The 14,601-nt window shown below is 42.1% G+C and overlaps 1 protein-coding gene across 2 annotated transcripts; it reads left to right on the top strand.

Moving 5' to 3' along the window:
• Positions 1–1,907: 1,907 nt before the first annotated feature.
• LOC144690823 (methionine-R-sulfoxide reductase B1-like) lies at positions 1,908–10,339 on the top strand. Of its 2 annotated transcripts, XM_078558660.1 has the most exons (4): positions 1,908–2,034; positions 4,428–4,570; positions 4,677–4,791; positions 9,243–10,339. In XM_078558660.1, the coding sequence occupies exons 1-4, from the start codon at positions 1,980–1,982 to the stop codon at positions 9,266–9,268; spliced, it is 339 nt and encodes a 112-aa protein (XP_078414786.1). In that variant the 5' UTR covers positions 1,908–1,979; the 3' UTR covers positions 9,269–10,339. The 2 variants fall into 2 exon arrangements, with proteins under 2 accessions (XP_078414786.1, XP_078414787.1); XM_078558661.1 differs by lacking the exon at positions 4,677–4,791.
• The last annotated feature ends 4,262 nt before the right edge of the window (positions 10,340–14,601 follow it).

Genomic DNA, 14,601 nt, shown 5'->3' with positions numbered 1-14,601 from the left:
ACATTTAATTTGTGGGTTCTCGGGCCAACATCCCCTAATTCATGCAAAAACCAAAGCAAAACACTCCAGATGCTGGAAATCTGAAAGTATTTACAGCATTTTCTGTTTGTTTCTCTTAATTCTCATTTTGCTGTTTGATGCCAAAAATCTCAGTGATCTGAATTCAAGAGTACTTCAGTGGATCCATACATGTATATACAGAATATACATTTAACATTTGTATCTTTTCCATGTCCATTTCTCACAGAACTCCATGTTTGAATCCCTCCAATCATAAATCTGCCGAAACAGCTCTTAACAAAGTCACAAGTGTCTGTGACAAGGATAGATTGTCCCTCCCTGTCCTTCTCGACCTGTCAGCAGCCTTTGACATGGTTGACCCCACTATCCTCCTTCAATGCTTCTTGTTAGTTGTCCAGCTGGTTGGGGCCGCTTTCACTTGGTTCCATTTTTATCTATCTGATCATAGCCAGAGGATTACTCTCGCTTCCTGCTCCCGCATCATTACTTCTGGTGACTACCAAGGACTTATCTTTGGCCACCTAATTTTACTCAAAGACATGCTGCCCCTTGGTGACATCATCTGAAAACACAGCAACAGTTTCCACATGTACACTGGTGACACCCCAGTTAATTCACCACCACCTCTTGCAACCCCTCCACTGTGTCTAAGTTACCAGACTGCTTGTATGACATAGTGATGTAAGGGAGCACATGACCCACACCCGGGGTGAGTCTAGTGTTGGACAGAGCCATGTGTACCAGCCAGCATGGAGACAGTTCCTAATTGTACCCTTTACTGTATATTTGTAAATAGTTCCAAGAGTCATTAAAGATTTACAGCTACGTGTGACTATGAAGGCTTCTTCAGACCTACCGAACTGTATCTGACACCCTATAACAATATCCAGTACTGGATGAGCAGAAATTTCCTTCAGCTAAAGACTGAAGCCATTGCCTTTGGTCCCCATTGCAAACATCACTCCCTAGCCACTGACTCCATCCCTCTTCCTGCATGGCAACTGTCTGAGGCTGAACCAGACTGTTTGCAATCTCGGTGTCATACTTGACCCTGAGATGCGCTTCCTGCTCTTCACTAAGGCTTCCTACCTCCATAACCACCCGACTTGCTCCATCTCAGCTCATCTGCTGCTGGAACCTTCATCCATGCCTTTGTTACCACTAGATCTGAGTATTCCAATACTCTTCTGACCAGCCTCCCATTTCCCACTCTCCATAAACTCGAACTCACCCAAAACTCTGCTGTGTGCAGCGACCTTACTTGCACATAGTCCCAGCATTCACCCATTATCCTGGTGCTCACTGACTTACATTGGCTGCCGGTCCAGCAATACCTTGATTTTAAAACCATCATCTTTGCTTCCAATTCCCACTATGGCCTCGCTCCTCCCTATCTCTGTAATCTTCTCCAGCCCTACAACCCTCCGAGATGTCTGCACTCCTCGAACTCTGGCCTCTTGACCGAGCATTCCTGATTTTAATCACTCAAACATTAGCTGCAAAATCTTCAGCCTCCTGGACCCGAAGCTCAGAACATCTATCACCTCTTCAATTTTCTTTAAGATGCTCTTTAAAACCTACATCTTTACCCAAACTTTTGTTCATCTGTTCTAACATCTCCATTTGTGGTTTGCTTTCAAATTCCTTCTGCTGATGCTGAGACGTCTTGTGATATTTTATTGCTTTAAAGGTAGTATTTAAATGCAAATTGTTATATGGGCACTTGCTAAGTCTTAACTGTCATCCTAAGAACAAATGTTTTGAAAGAGGAAAGAAAACTTGCAAAAATGTGCATTTTGCTATTTATCAGCTGCTACTTCAGCTTCTCCTACTCCTGGCTCAATATCGCCCTCGCCAGGCCTCCCCCCGTAGCTGCAGCTGGCCCGGTCACGCCGGCCTCCGGCCTCCGGCGCATGCGCCCATTCTAACTGCCTTTTATTCTCACAGGGAGGTGGACGATGGCGTTTTGCTCCTTTTTCGGCGGAGAGGTTTATAAAGATCACTTTGAAGTGGGTGAGTTTGGATATCGCTGTCCTGGGAATGAACGAGATTTGGTTTTAACTTCACTTTTCTTTCTAAAAACGGGTTTGAGTTTTGGGGAAAAGTCGAGTTTGGTGGAAGTGGCGGAATCTGGACCGACCGGTAAAAACTCGGAGTCCCGGAGCCCGAAATCCCGACCCCCCAACCACCCCCCCCTCAACCACCACCCCCCACCACTCAACCCCCTCCCCCACCACTCAACCACCCCCCCCTCAACCCCCTCCCCCCCCAACCCCCTCCCCCCTCAACCCCCTCCCCCCCTCAACCCCCTCCCCCCCTCAACCCCCTTAACCCCTTTCCCCCCGCCCCGCCCCAAATCCCCAACCCCCGCCCCAAATCCCCAACACCCCCCCCGTCCCAAATCCCCAACACCACCCCCCCCCCGTCCCAAATCCCCAACACCACCCCCCCGTCCCAAATCCCCAACACCACCCCCCCGTCCCAAATCCCCAACACCACCCCCCCGTCCCAAATCCCCAACACCCCCCCCCCCGTCCCAAATCCCCAACACCACCCCCCCGTCCCAAATCCCCAACACCACCCCCCCGTCCCAAATCCCCAACACCACCCCCCCCGTCCCAAATCCCCAACACCACCCCCCCTCCCGTCCCAAATCCCCAACACCACCCCCCCGTCCCAAATCCCAACACCCCCCCCTCCCGTCCCAAATCCCCAACACCACCCCCCAGTCCCAAATCCCCAACCCCCCCCGCCCCAAATCCTCAACCACCCGCCCCCCCCGCCCCAAATCCCCAACTCCCCCCCCCCCACCCCATCCAGTCCCCAACACCACCCCTGTCCCAAATCCTTCTTCCCAATCCCCCGTCCCATATCCTTCTTCCCAATCCCCCGTCCCATATCCTTCTTCCCAATCCCCCGTCCCATATCCTTCTTCCCAATCCCCCGTCCCATATCCTTCTTCCCAATCCCCCGTCCCATATCCTTCTTCCCAATCCCCCGTCCCATATCCTTCTTCCCAATCCCCCGTCCCATATCCTTCTTCCCAATCCCCCGTCCCAAATCCTCATTGCCAATCCACTTTTCCCAAATCCTTCTTCCCAATCCCCCGTCCCAAATCCTTGCTCCCAGTCCCCCCCGTCCTTGCTCCCGGTCCCCCCCGTCCTTGCTCCTGGCTCCCCTGTCCCAAATCCTTATTATTAATCCCGCGTCCTTAACCCCAATTCCCTCTTCCGAATCCTTATTTCCAATCCCCCATCCCAAATCCCTCTGCCCTTATTCCCAATTCCTCATTCCCCAATCCCCCATCCTCATTCCCAAATCCCAACCCCCTTGTCCCAAATCCTCATTGCCAATTCTCGATCCCTCTCTTCCCAACTCCTCATTCCCAACCCCCCTGTCTCAAATCATCATTCCCAATCCCCCTGTCCAAAATCCTCATTCCCTATCCCCAAGTCCCTATTCCCCAATCCCACAAATCGACCACCCGATCTTTGTTTAGTTTCCCAGTATAGAGGAGACCACGTTGTTAGGAATGGTAAATTGAAGGAAGTACAGGTAAATCCCAGTTTAGTTGAAAGGAGTCTATTGGCATGTGGGCAGTGAGGAGGTAAAAGGGAGGTTTGCACCTCCTGCACTTGCATGGGAAGGTGCCATGGGAAGGGGACGGAGTTATTGAGTGGACCAGGCAGTCACGGAGGGAATGCTCCCTTTGGAATGCAGCAAGGCTCTGGAGTCGTGTAGCTTTTTATTCCAAATTTATGTAATTAATTTAATTTAAATTCCACAGCTGCTGTGGTGGGATTTGAATTCATGTCTTTGGACCATTAATCCAGGCCTCTGCATTACTAGTGCAGCAGCAGAACTGCGATGCTACTGTGCCTGACATACCATTCCTCAGGCTTCCATTGAGTTGCATTAGTAGCAGGAAGCTGAGGAAGAGAGAAGTCATAATGGAAGTGGAACAGAGATTTAAATGACAAGCAACTGGAAGCTCAGGGTCTTGCAAGACTAGAGGTAAAGTGATCAGTCAATCTGCGTTTAGTCCCCCCGCAATGTAGGGGAGACCATGTTGTGAGCAACGAATACAATATGCTAAGTTGAAAGAAGTAGCAGTGAAACACTTTAACTGGGAATCTTTGAGCGATCAGCAGTTTAGTTGGAATAGGGTTGAGGGAGCAAAAGGTGGGTCTCATGAGCAAGTTGATCTCGGGGAGGGCAGGAGGGGAGAAACTAGAGAAAGATGCAAGTTTTGAGCTAGGGTAGGGGAAATCTTGAAGGAGATTTGGCCTGGTTAAACTTTATACTGCAAATGTAAAAATGTGTAAGTGTGCATTAGGATGCAGGAAAAACTGACCGTGTTATTTTGTCTTACAATGTTTTGCAAACATTGTTTCTTTTCAACATAGGGATATACGTCTGTTCAAAGTGTGGACATGAATTGTTTTCCAGCCAAGCTAAATACAACCATTCCTCACCATGGCCTGCTTTTACTCGAACTATTCATCCAGACAGCCTATCGAAGAGAAAGGAAGATAGAAATGCCCTAAAGGTAGGAAGTCAAATGTGGTATTAAATTGAAAATGTAAGATTATTTCCTGTGTTTCTGTTGGTATTAGGTGCCTAAGTCAAACACTTGTAAAATCTCTTTATTTCAGATTTCTTGTGGAAAGTGTGGGAATGGACTTGGTCACGAGTTCCTCAATGACGGGCCCAAGCAAGGCCAGTCACGTTTCTGAATATTCAGCAGCTCGTTGAAGTTTGTTCCCATGGGTACGTGTGTTGTGACCGATTCAGTTTTTAACAGCTCCATAAATGCCTGAAGAAAAGTAGCTTTGTTCATGTGGTCTTGTTTAAATTTCCATTTAAATTTGAATCCAGTCCACCTAAAGCAGTTTTGAAAGTGAAACCTGCAGTAAGGAGCAATAAGATAAGCATAAATTATTGTGCTTAATAAAGTCCTTGTGTCACTAGATCAATTATTTGCAATCTCAAATTTTATAACATCTCTCTGTTTTCAGTAGTTTTCGATAGTCACTTTATTTTCTGCTGCGGTTAATGTTGACATTTCAGCACACAATCTATTCTGCTTAGTTTCCTGATAAATTAACACGCCTGTTACATTTATCAGGTGGAGCTCCTGTGTTTTGCTGAATCACGAGAGAGGGTAAGGGTTAGAAGTGGAAATATGACTTGTTGGTTTATAGAGAACAAGATATCTCAATCAGTATTGTGTAACAAAATAAATCATCAAAAAATCCATGTTAAACATATGTGTATAATCGGACTGTTGCACATAATTTTATAATAAAATTAACACTTTTGGTTGAATAAAAAAATGGAGGGAATGGCAGTGAGGGTTGGGCTGAGGACCAAGCAGAGAAGAATACAAGAGGAGACTTCTCTCTATTCCCTCAGAACACTGTACCACTTTTTATACCCTTGTATGTGAATTCTGAGCTGCGAACTTATCTGTGCTTTAGATAGCCCTGTCACAGAAGGTTATGTCACAAAGTATTATGGACAGAATGCCAGCTACAGTTTCAGTACATTTACAGTCCTGTGACCATCTATCCTTTTGACTATATGATAGAGCAAATAGTATGCTGAACTTTTAGACAAAACAAGCATGCACGTCAGGTGAAGTTATTACTTAAACTGTACAGTGCACAAGTCATACTGCACCTACAGGGTACTAATCCTAGGTTTTGTTACAAAGACATTTAAAATCTTGGAAATGAACCAGAGAAAAGCTAGTGTGAGAATAAGGAAATGACAGAGACACTACACAAGTATTTAACACCTGTCTTCACAGTCGAAGATATAAAAAGCATCCCAAAAATAGTGGGGAACCAGAGGTTGATAACAAAAGTAGGAAAACGAATGGGACTAAAAGCTGACAGATCCCCAGGACTTAATGGCTTACATTCTAGAGTTTGAAAAGGGATAGCTGCAGAGATAGTGATTGTTTGTGATCATCCAAAATTCCCTCAATCCTAGAACAGTCCCAGCAGATTGGAAAGTAGCAAATATAGCACTGCTAGTCAAGAATGGAAGGAGAGAAAAAATAGGGAACTATATCTTTGGGAAAATGCCTGAATCCATTATGAAGATATTATAAGGCACTCTGCCTAATCATATTATGATTTTCTGAGTTAATATGGCTTTATGAAAGGGAAATTGTGCTTCACAAATTTTATTAGTTTTAAAGATGTAACCAGCTGGGTAAATGGAGGTGAACTAGTGAATGTAATATATTGGGATTTCCAAAAAGTGTTTGTAAGGTGCCAGATTATTATGGTATTTTGCTCAAGAAACACTTGCACAGCCCGAAGGCTGAATTGCAGTGTAACTTACATTGAAAAGTTCATTAAAGGCTAAGTAATCAGGTTAAAAACATTCAAACATGTAATAATTGTGTAGTAACAAAAATAAACAAATTCAACATGGAACAGGGAAGCGCTGAATGGGCATTTAATAGAAGGATAAAGCTGAGTTAAAATTACAAACCAATACACCATTCCTACTTTACAGGCACTAAAGTACATGTAAGTCTCATTGTATAGATGGTTATTACACAAGATAAGGACACGAGGTTGAGGTTAATGGATAGAGAATCGGTTAACGGCGGAAAACAGAGCAGGGATAAAAGAGGCATCATCAAGTTGGCAAGATGTAACTAGTGGGGTGCCACAAAGATAAATGCTGGGTCCTCAACTATTTACAATCTATATTATGACTCGGATAAGGGACCAAGAGTAATGTATCCATGTCTGCTGCTGATACAAAGGCTAGACAGGACAGTAAGCAGGGTGGAGGAAAAAAAGTCTGCAAAAGGATATAGACAGGTTAAGTAAGTGGACAATAATGTGGCAGATCATAGAGTCATAATGATGCTAAAGGAAGCCATTTGGCCCATCAGATCATTGCCTGCTCTCCATAGAGGAATCCATCCAGTCCTATTTCCCTACTCTAGCCCCTTAGTCCTGCAAGTTTATTACTCTCAATTGCCCATCCAATTTTCTTTTGAAATTATTGAACATCCCTGCTTCCACCACCCTTGTAGACAGCAAATTCCAGATCATTAAAACTTGCTGGGTAAAAAAATTCTTCCTCACATCTCCCCTGTATTATCTTACCCAAAACCTTAAATCTGTGTCCCCTAGTCCTTGGACCATCAGCTAATGGGAACAGCTTTTCTTTTGTCTACCGTGCCTAAACCTATCATAATTTTATAAACCTCTATCAAATGTTACCTCAACCTCCATTGCTTCAGTTTCTCCAGCCTAACCTTGTAGCTAACGTTCCTCATCCCTGCAGCCATTCTGTTAAATCTCCTTTGCACCCTTTCAAGGACCATCATATCTTTCCCAAAGTGTGATGACTAGAACTGGATGCAGTTCTCTGGTTGTGCCCTAGCTGGAGTTTTATAAAAACTCAGCATCACTTCCCTGCTTTTGTGCTCAATACCTCTATTTATGAGGCCCATATGCTTTTCTAATTACTCTCTCAGTAGGTCCACCCACCTTCAAAGGTCTAAGCACATGAACCCCTAGGTGTCTTTGTGCCTGCAGTCTTTAGAACTTTGTCAATAAGTCTATGTTGCCTCTCCCCATTCCCTTCTGCCAAAATGTATTATGTCCGATTTCTCTATTAACTTCCATCTGCCCCATGTACTATCTATCTATGTCATGCTGCAGTCAATTGATGGTATGACACCTCTATGTAAATGGAGTGTAATTTGGGAAATGTGAAGTTATTCACTTTGGTAGAGGAATAGAAAATCCAATTTTTATTTTTAAATAATGAGAAACTTTTGACTGTTGGTGTGCAGAGAGATTTGGGTGTTCTCATACAAGAAACACAGAAGGTTAGCATCTAGGTGCAGAAAGCAATTAGGAAGGCAAATAGCATGTTGGCCTTTTTTGCAAGGGGTTGGAGTACCAGAGGAAAGAAGTGTTGCTACAATTGAACTCAGCTTTGGTGAGCCCACACCTGGAAAACTGTTTACAATTTGGATCTCCGTATCTAAGGAAGGATATACTTACCTTGGAGACAATGCAGCAAAGGTTCACTAGATTGATTCCTGGGCTGAGTGGGTCGGCCTGTGATGAGGTTGAGTAGAATGGACCTATATTCCTTGGAGTTTAGAATAATAGGGGATCTCATTAAATCGTATAAGATTCTGAGAGGGCTTGACAGGTTAGATGCTGAGAGGTTCTCCTAGCTGGAGAATCGAGACCTGGTGTCCTAGTCTCGGAATGAACATTTGGACTGAAATGAGAGGCATTCCTTTACTAAGAGTTGTGAACGTTTAGAATTCTTTACCCGGCAGAGCTGTGGAGGCTCAGTCTTTGTGTATACTCAAGGCTGAAATGGATAGATTTTTGGGAAAGAGGGAAAGTGGAGTTGAGGTTAAAGATTAGCCATGACCTTATTGATTGCCGGAGCAAGCTCGAGGTGTTGTCTGTCCTTCCCCTGATCCTATTATGTTCTTTTGTTGACTGAACCCCCGAGTGTAGGAATACTGAGTTATATGGAATGACTGGAGAAATCTCGCTTTTCAGCCTTAGAAAGATGTAAAATTGCGTAAAGGTACAGCAAAAGCTCATTCATTCTGATGAACTCCAGCAGTTGTTTCAGTGCAACTGAGCATAGTATTTTTTTTAAATAAGCATTTTGATCGAGATCCTTATCGCCAATAGTCAGTCCAGTGTTAGCATTTCTACAGTAGTCTTAAACTCATCATTTTAATTTAATACAGAACATTGAGCTTTTACTGGATCGGGGTATAAGGCAAGGAATAGAATCAAAGCTTAATGTGCAATTTTTAACCTTTTGTGTTTTGGCTTAATTTCATTGAGCGTTTAAGTTTAAATAGTACTGCTAATATTTTTCAAACATCAGAAAAACTCAAACCAGCGAAGACCGATTCATTGAGATTTCATTCTGTGTTCATGTATAAAACCATTATTTTGCGTGGTACGTACAGTAATTAATAAACTTGTAGTCATTGTGTGGATGGAAATAGGAATTATGCAAAACTGTTTGGCAAATTGTTTCTTTTTCTTTCCAAACTGACTGGATTTAGGATGCAACACTTTTATTGAACTTAATTCTAATAGATTTATAATACTTCAGAATAAACTAGTTATCAACAGAGTGCAGATAATGGAAAAAAGCTGTTAATGTGCAAATGTTAATTGTCTTTTTTTCATTTGCAGTCAATGGACCTCTTGAGGAAAAATAAGGCGAGCATGGAACTATGGAACTTTTTTATTAATCAACTGAAAGTTGTAATGTTTAAAATACCAAGAATCTAAACATATAGAAGAATTACTGTTTCATCTGGAAATAGCAACAAAGGAGTCCTTGGTATTTTTTTCGGTGTTTAGTCATTACATGAAGTTTTCTGGATAAACTCTTCCTTGAATGTCCAGAAAATCGATACTTGCATGATTACACTGACAAAAATACTTACTGTATGAAGGAAGTTGAATTTGATTTTTAAATGTTATCTAATCTTTTGAAAATGTCATGGAAAGCACAATATGGGAGTAGGGTAATATTTGCAGCGGCTCGTTTTTCTCTGGGATTTTGCAACAGAAAACAGTCTTAATCATTTGTTCAAATAATGTTTTGGGTAACAAAGCTATCTAAGGTATATGAGGACAAAATATTAAACTAAAACGTTGCCTTGTCAGTTAAAGCAAACTGTACTTATGATCCTAAGCAAATAGTGGCTGTGACAACAAATTTTGCAATATGACACCAAAGTGATACATTTATGTAGTGTATTAAAATATTGTTTAAGTACTGTTAGAAATAGAAAATGTTATAGAAAAGGAAAAAGAATCACAGTAGTTGACAGGGGATTATTGCTTAAATCCTGGCTTTGTGACCAACTTTGGTGTCATTGCTGACAAATAAGTAGGGAACTCATTGCAATGGGGTATTGTAGTTTAGGCAGCAACTTTTCACCTCTGTAGGCAACTTTTTATTACACTATTCGGCATTAGTCACTAAGTATCATTAGTAGTTTCTGTGGTCGGTCATATGGCCAATGGATCCCTTCTTCTCTGTCCACCCCTCCTGCTTTACTTAAAGGTATGCAGAATCAGTCGCAGATTATTGTGCAAGATAATGAAAAATCTTTTGGGGAGGTGCGTGAGAGGACTGAAATTAAAGATCGAAGTTTATCTTTTCCTGAATCTTTTAACACTATGTACACTTTGCTTGGGACAAACGTTTCTGGTTAGATTTTAAATGCACAACATATATACTGTTGATTTTTCTAAATTAAAAAATATTTTGAATCCTGCTGCTAACAGTTACAGGTCATTTATTTCGCCAACAGTTTGGCTTTCTTTCCAAGCTTTAACATTTGGCCTTTTTAATTTGAAGTAACTTTAATGAGAATGGGAAGGAAATAATTCAATACTGTAGACATGAGGAAATGCACTTGCCTGATGGTTCAGAAGGTACATTGCGTACAATTGAGCTTTATTAGCATCACGGTCCCATTCCCCATTCTATGCTGATCTCTGTATGCACTATTGGTGAGGATAAGGTCTGCCAGTGCGCATTGCCTGTGAAAAGTGACCATGTGTTGAGGTACTAGACTACATGCACTTATGGAACCATACAGTAGCATGAGTTCAGGAAAAGGTGAAAAAAATTGAGGCAGGGAGGTGACCTATAAGGAATGGAACAATCAAATTATACGCAACATCAATTTTTCAATCAAAACTACAAGAGGCAAAGCTCATCTTCACCCGGTATTAGTTAACGACTGAAAACTCAGAAGTATATAAGATCAGGAAGTCATAGTGTCGCTGGGGAACAGTGTCCACAGACCATATAAAGTTTAACATGATCTGGAAGTCAGAAATGTCTAAGACTAAGGACCAGATATGTAACATCAAACTGAGAACTATTATAGAGTTTCTTTCACTGACTCAGCATGTAAATAGTAAGCAGGTAACAGGAGGTGGGGTGTGGAGTATTAAAAGAATGTGATAAATGCTTTAGAGGCACAGTGCAAGAACACTTAAGTGCTTTGTATCTGTGGTCACGAAGAAAGAGGATGCTGACAATATATTGGTAGAAGCGGTGATGGTAGAGGTAATGCATGGGGTGAAAATTGATAGGCAGGATGTAAGGGGAAGTACCAAAGAATCGGAGAGTGGTAAATGTGACACCCTTTTTCAAGAAAGGGTGTAAGGACATTCCTAATAATTACAGGCCGGTCAGTTTAAGTCAGTGTGGGGAAGGGTTTAAAAATAATAATCAGCGGAAAGAAATCAACGGGCACTTGGAGAGTTTGAGTAAATTAAGGAGAGCCAGCACAGATTTGTAAAAGGCAGATTGTGCTTGACTATCCAGTTGAATTTTTTGATGAAGTAATGACAATGTTTATGAAGGGAATGCAATGGATGTTATCCAAATGGATTTTAAGAAAGCATTTGACAAAGTGCCACATAAAAGGCTAGTCAACGAAATTGAAGCTCATGGAGAAAGAGCATCAGTGTCAGCTTGGATAAAAACTTGCTTCAGGACAGAAAGCAGCAAGTCATGGTAAATGGTGGTTTTTCAGAAAGGAGGATTGTAGAAAGTGGTGTTTCCCAAGGGTCGCTGCTAGGATCACTTTTTTGATATATATAAATAACTTGGATATTGAATACAGAGTAAGATTTCAAAATTTGCCAATAATACCAAACTTGGAGGTGTGGCAGACAGTGAGGGTGATACCAATCAACTGCAACTGGGCAGATAGGCTAGCAGAATGGGCAGACAAGTCGTAGAAGTATGAGGTGATGTATTTTGGAAGAAGTTTTCACCAAGGAGAGGCAAATAGACTTAATAGCTCAGTTCTAAAGCATGTGCAGTGACAGAGAGACGTGAAAGTGCATGTGCATAGACCTTTGAAGTTGGTAGACATATTGAGAGAATAGTTAACAAAGTATATGAAGATCTTTGGTTTCATAAATAGAAGTACTAGTACAAAAACAAGTAAGTTATGCCAAACCTTTATAAAACTCTGGTTAGGTCATAACCAGAGTATTGTGTCTTGTTCCAATTACCACGCTTTTGGAAGGATGAGAGGGCCCTTAAGAGGTTGCAGAGGAGGCTTACCAGCATGGTTCCAGGGATGAGGGATTTTAGCAGCAAGGTTAGGTTGGAGATGCTGGGGTTGTTCTCCTTGGAACAAAGGAGATTGAGGTGAAATTTGATAGAGGTGCATAAGATTATGACAGGTTTGGTTAAGGTAGACAAAGAAAAGCTGTTCCCGTTAGTTGATGGCACAAGGACTAGGGGACACAATTAAAGTTTTGGGCAAGAGCTGTGAGAGGAGGTGGGGGAATGTGAGGAAGAACTTTATTACAGCGAATAGTAGTGACCTAGAGCGCTCTGCCTCCAAGGGTCGAGCTCTCTACCTCCGAGGGTGGTAGAAGTGGAGACAATTAATGATTTCCAAAGGAAATTGGATGGGCACGAGGGAAATAAACTTGCAGGGCTATGGGTATAGGGGAATGGGACTGACTGAATTGCTCTACAGAGAGCCAACATGGACTCAATAGGCCAAATGATGATGATCTGTGCCAAAATGACACTATGACTTTGACTCAAAGCACTTCCATTAGTGACATAACTTTTGAAGTCTCGTCACTCTTGCAGTGTAAGGAACTGCATCCAATTTTACACACAAGTTCCCACAAGTAGCACGAGGATAAATGATAAAGTAAAATGTACCCAAGAGAGGTACTTATTAATTTACAAACAAGCAAAATACTCTGGATGCTGGAAATCTGGAATAAAAATAAAGTGCTGTCAATACCCAGGAGGTCTGGCAGCACCTGTAAAGAGAGAAAAACAGAGTTAATGTTTCAGGCCAATGCCCCTTCATCAGAACTGGGAGTAATTCAAGGTGTAACAGTTTTTAAACAAAGCTGGGAAAGAACAAAAGGAGAAGTCTGTGATAGAGTGGGAGCATGAGAGACAAAAGAAATAATATAAGGCAAAAAGAAATGGTGCGGGAATGTTGTTGCCAGTCCCTCAAAACAGGGTTAGTGCCTGCCAGGCTTCATGATCTGTTTGTCCTCGGGTCAGTCCTGGACCCTCAGAGAGCAGAGAGGACAAGAGTTGTCATAAGGAAATGGGGTTCTTGAGCCAGGGTTCTTCTCTCCTGCTTTCACCACCACTCCGCAGTAGAGTTTATTACCAGGTGATGGAACAAGTAAACAAAAGATGCATCCAGAGAAGGTGTAAATGTAAATAGCAGAATCATCAATTGCTGCTGTCCAGAAACAACAAAAAAAAAACAAAGCACTAAAAGAACAAAATGGGTAAAGGTTATGAGCTGAAATTACTGAACTTGATGTTGATTCTGAAAGGCTATAAAGTGCCTGACTCAGAAGTCACCAACTGCATTAACAAGGCAAACCTTCAAAAAATTAGTCAAAAAGCAACGTTTTAAAGTTGTTTACAAAAACGTCGTTAATTGAATGATACTTCCTTACAAGTATAATGTTAATAAAAGTTTAATAAAATAAGCTATTTAATTAACATCAAAATGAATTTGTTTGATAAGGTTGGAAGCCGCATGAGTCTTTAATGAGCTGCATGTGGCTCTGGAGCCGCAGGTTGCAGATCCCTGGCCTAGTTTAAACTTGGGGCACTGCTGCATGAAGAATAAGGTAGGAGGTCAAGAACAAAGATTTAAAATGACAGGCCACCTGAAGCTCAGGGTCAATCTTGCAGATTGAGCGAAGTTGTTCCGCCAAGTGGTCACCTAACCTGTGTTTGATCTTCTCCACGCAGAGGAGACTAACATCGTAAGCAACAAATGCAGTACACTAAATTGAAAAAAGTGCATGTAAATCCCTGTTTCACCTGGAAGAAGTGATTGAGGTCTTGGACAGTGAGGAGGAGGAGGAGGTAAAAGGCAGACGTTGCACTTCCTGCACTTGCATGGAAATGTCACGGGAAGGGGAGGGGATGCTGAAATGATTGCGGTGTGGACCAGTGTGTCAAGGAGGGTCTGGCCCCATCAGAATACTGAAATGGGAGGAGAGAGGAAGATGTAGTCGGCGATGGCATCTTTTTGGAGGTTTCAGAACTCGCAGATAACCCATTGAATGTGGACTGAAAAAATTCTTCACCTCTTCCCCCTAGATTTTTGCTCATGATTTTAAATCTATGACCTTGAATTAATGACCCACTCACCAGAGGGACCTCCTCTGTACCTTTTTAAAGGCCTTTACATTTTTCCTAAAGTTTGGTGCCCAGAAGAATCCACAATATTCTCCCTGCTGAGACCTAACCAATGCTTTATAAGTTTGGGCATGATCTGTCTGCTTTTATATTCTATTCCTCTATTTATAAACCCAAGCAACCCAAATGTTCTTCTAACCATTTTATCAACTTGTTCTACTGCTTTTAAGAACTTGTGTTTACATAGACACTAAGGTCTCTATTCATAACTTTTTCAAAATTATGGCATTTATAGTGTACTGTCTTCCTTAATTACAGTGCTTCTCAAGCATTTTTGGTTGAAAGACCTCTTTTCAAACGGATTAATAA

Source organism: Cetorhinus maximus, chromosome 15 (assembly GCF_964194155.1).
Source record: "Cetorhinus maximus chromosome 15, sCetMax3.hap1.1, whole genome shotgun sequence".
Classification (NCBI taxonomy): Eukaryota; Metazoa; Chordata; class Chondrichthyes; order Lamniformes; family Cetorhinidae; genus Cetorhinus; species Cetorhinus maximus.
The sequence above is the reverse complement of the archived record's forward strand: the minus strand, read 5'-3'. Positions and strand labels throughout refer to the sequence as shown.

Coding starts and splice junctions, on each gene's coding strand:
- LOC144690823 (XM_078558661.1), top strand. CDS start 1,980: ATGGCGTTTTGCTCCTTTTTCGGCGGAGAGGTTTATAAAGATCACTTT. Junction 2,035..4,427: donor TAAAGATCACTTTGAAGTGG/GTGAGTTTGGAT, acceptor TTTTCAACATAG/GGATATACGTCTGTTCAAAG. Junction 4,571..9,242: donor AAGATAGAAATGCCCTAAAG/GTAGGAAGTCAA, acceptor TTTCATTTGCAG/TCAATGGACCTCTTGAGGAA.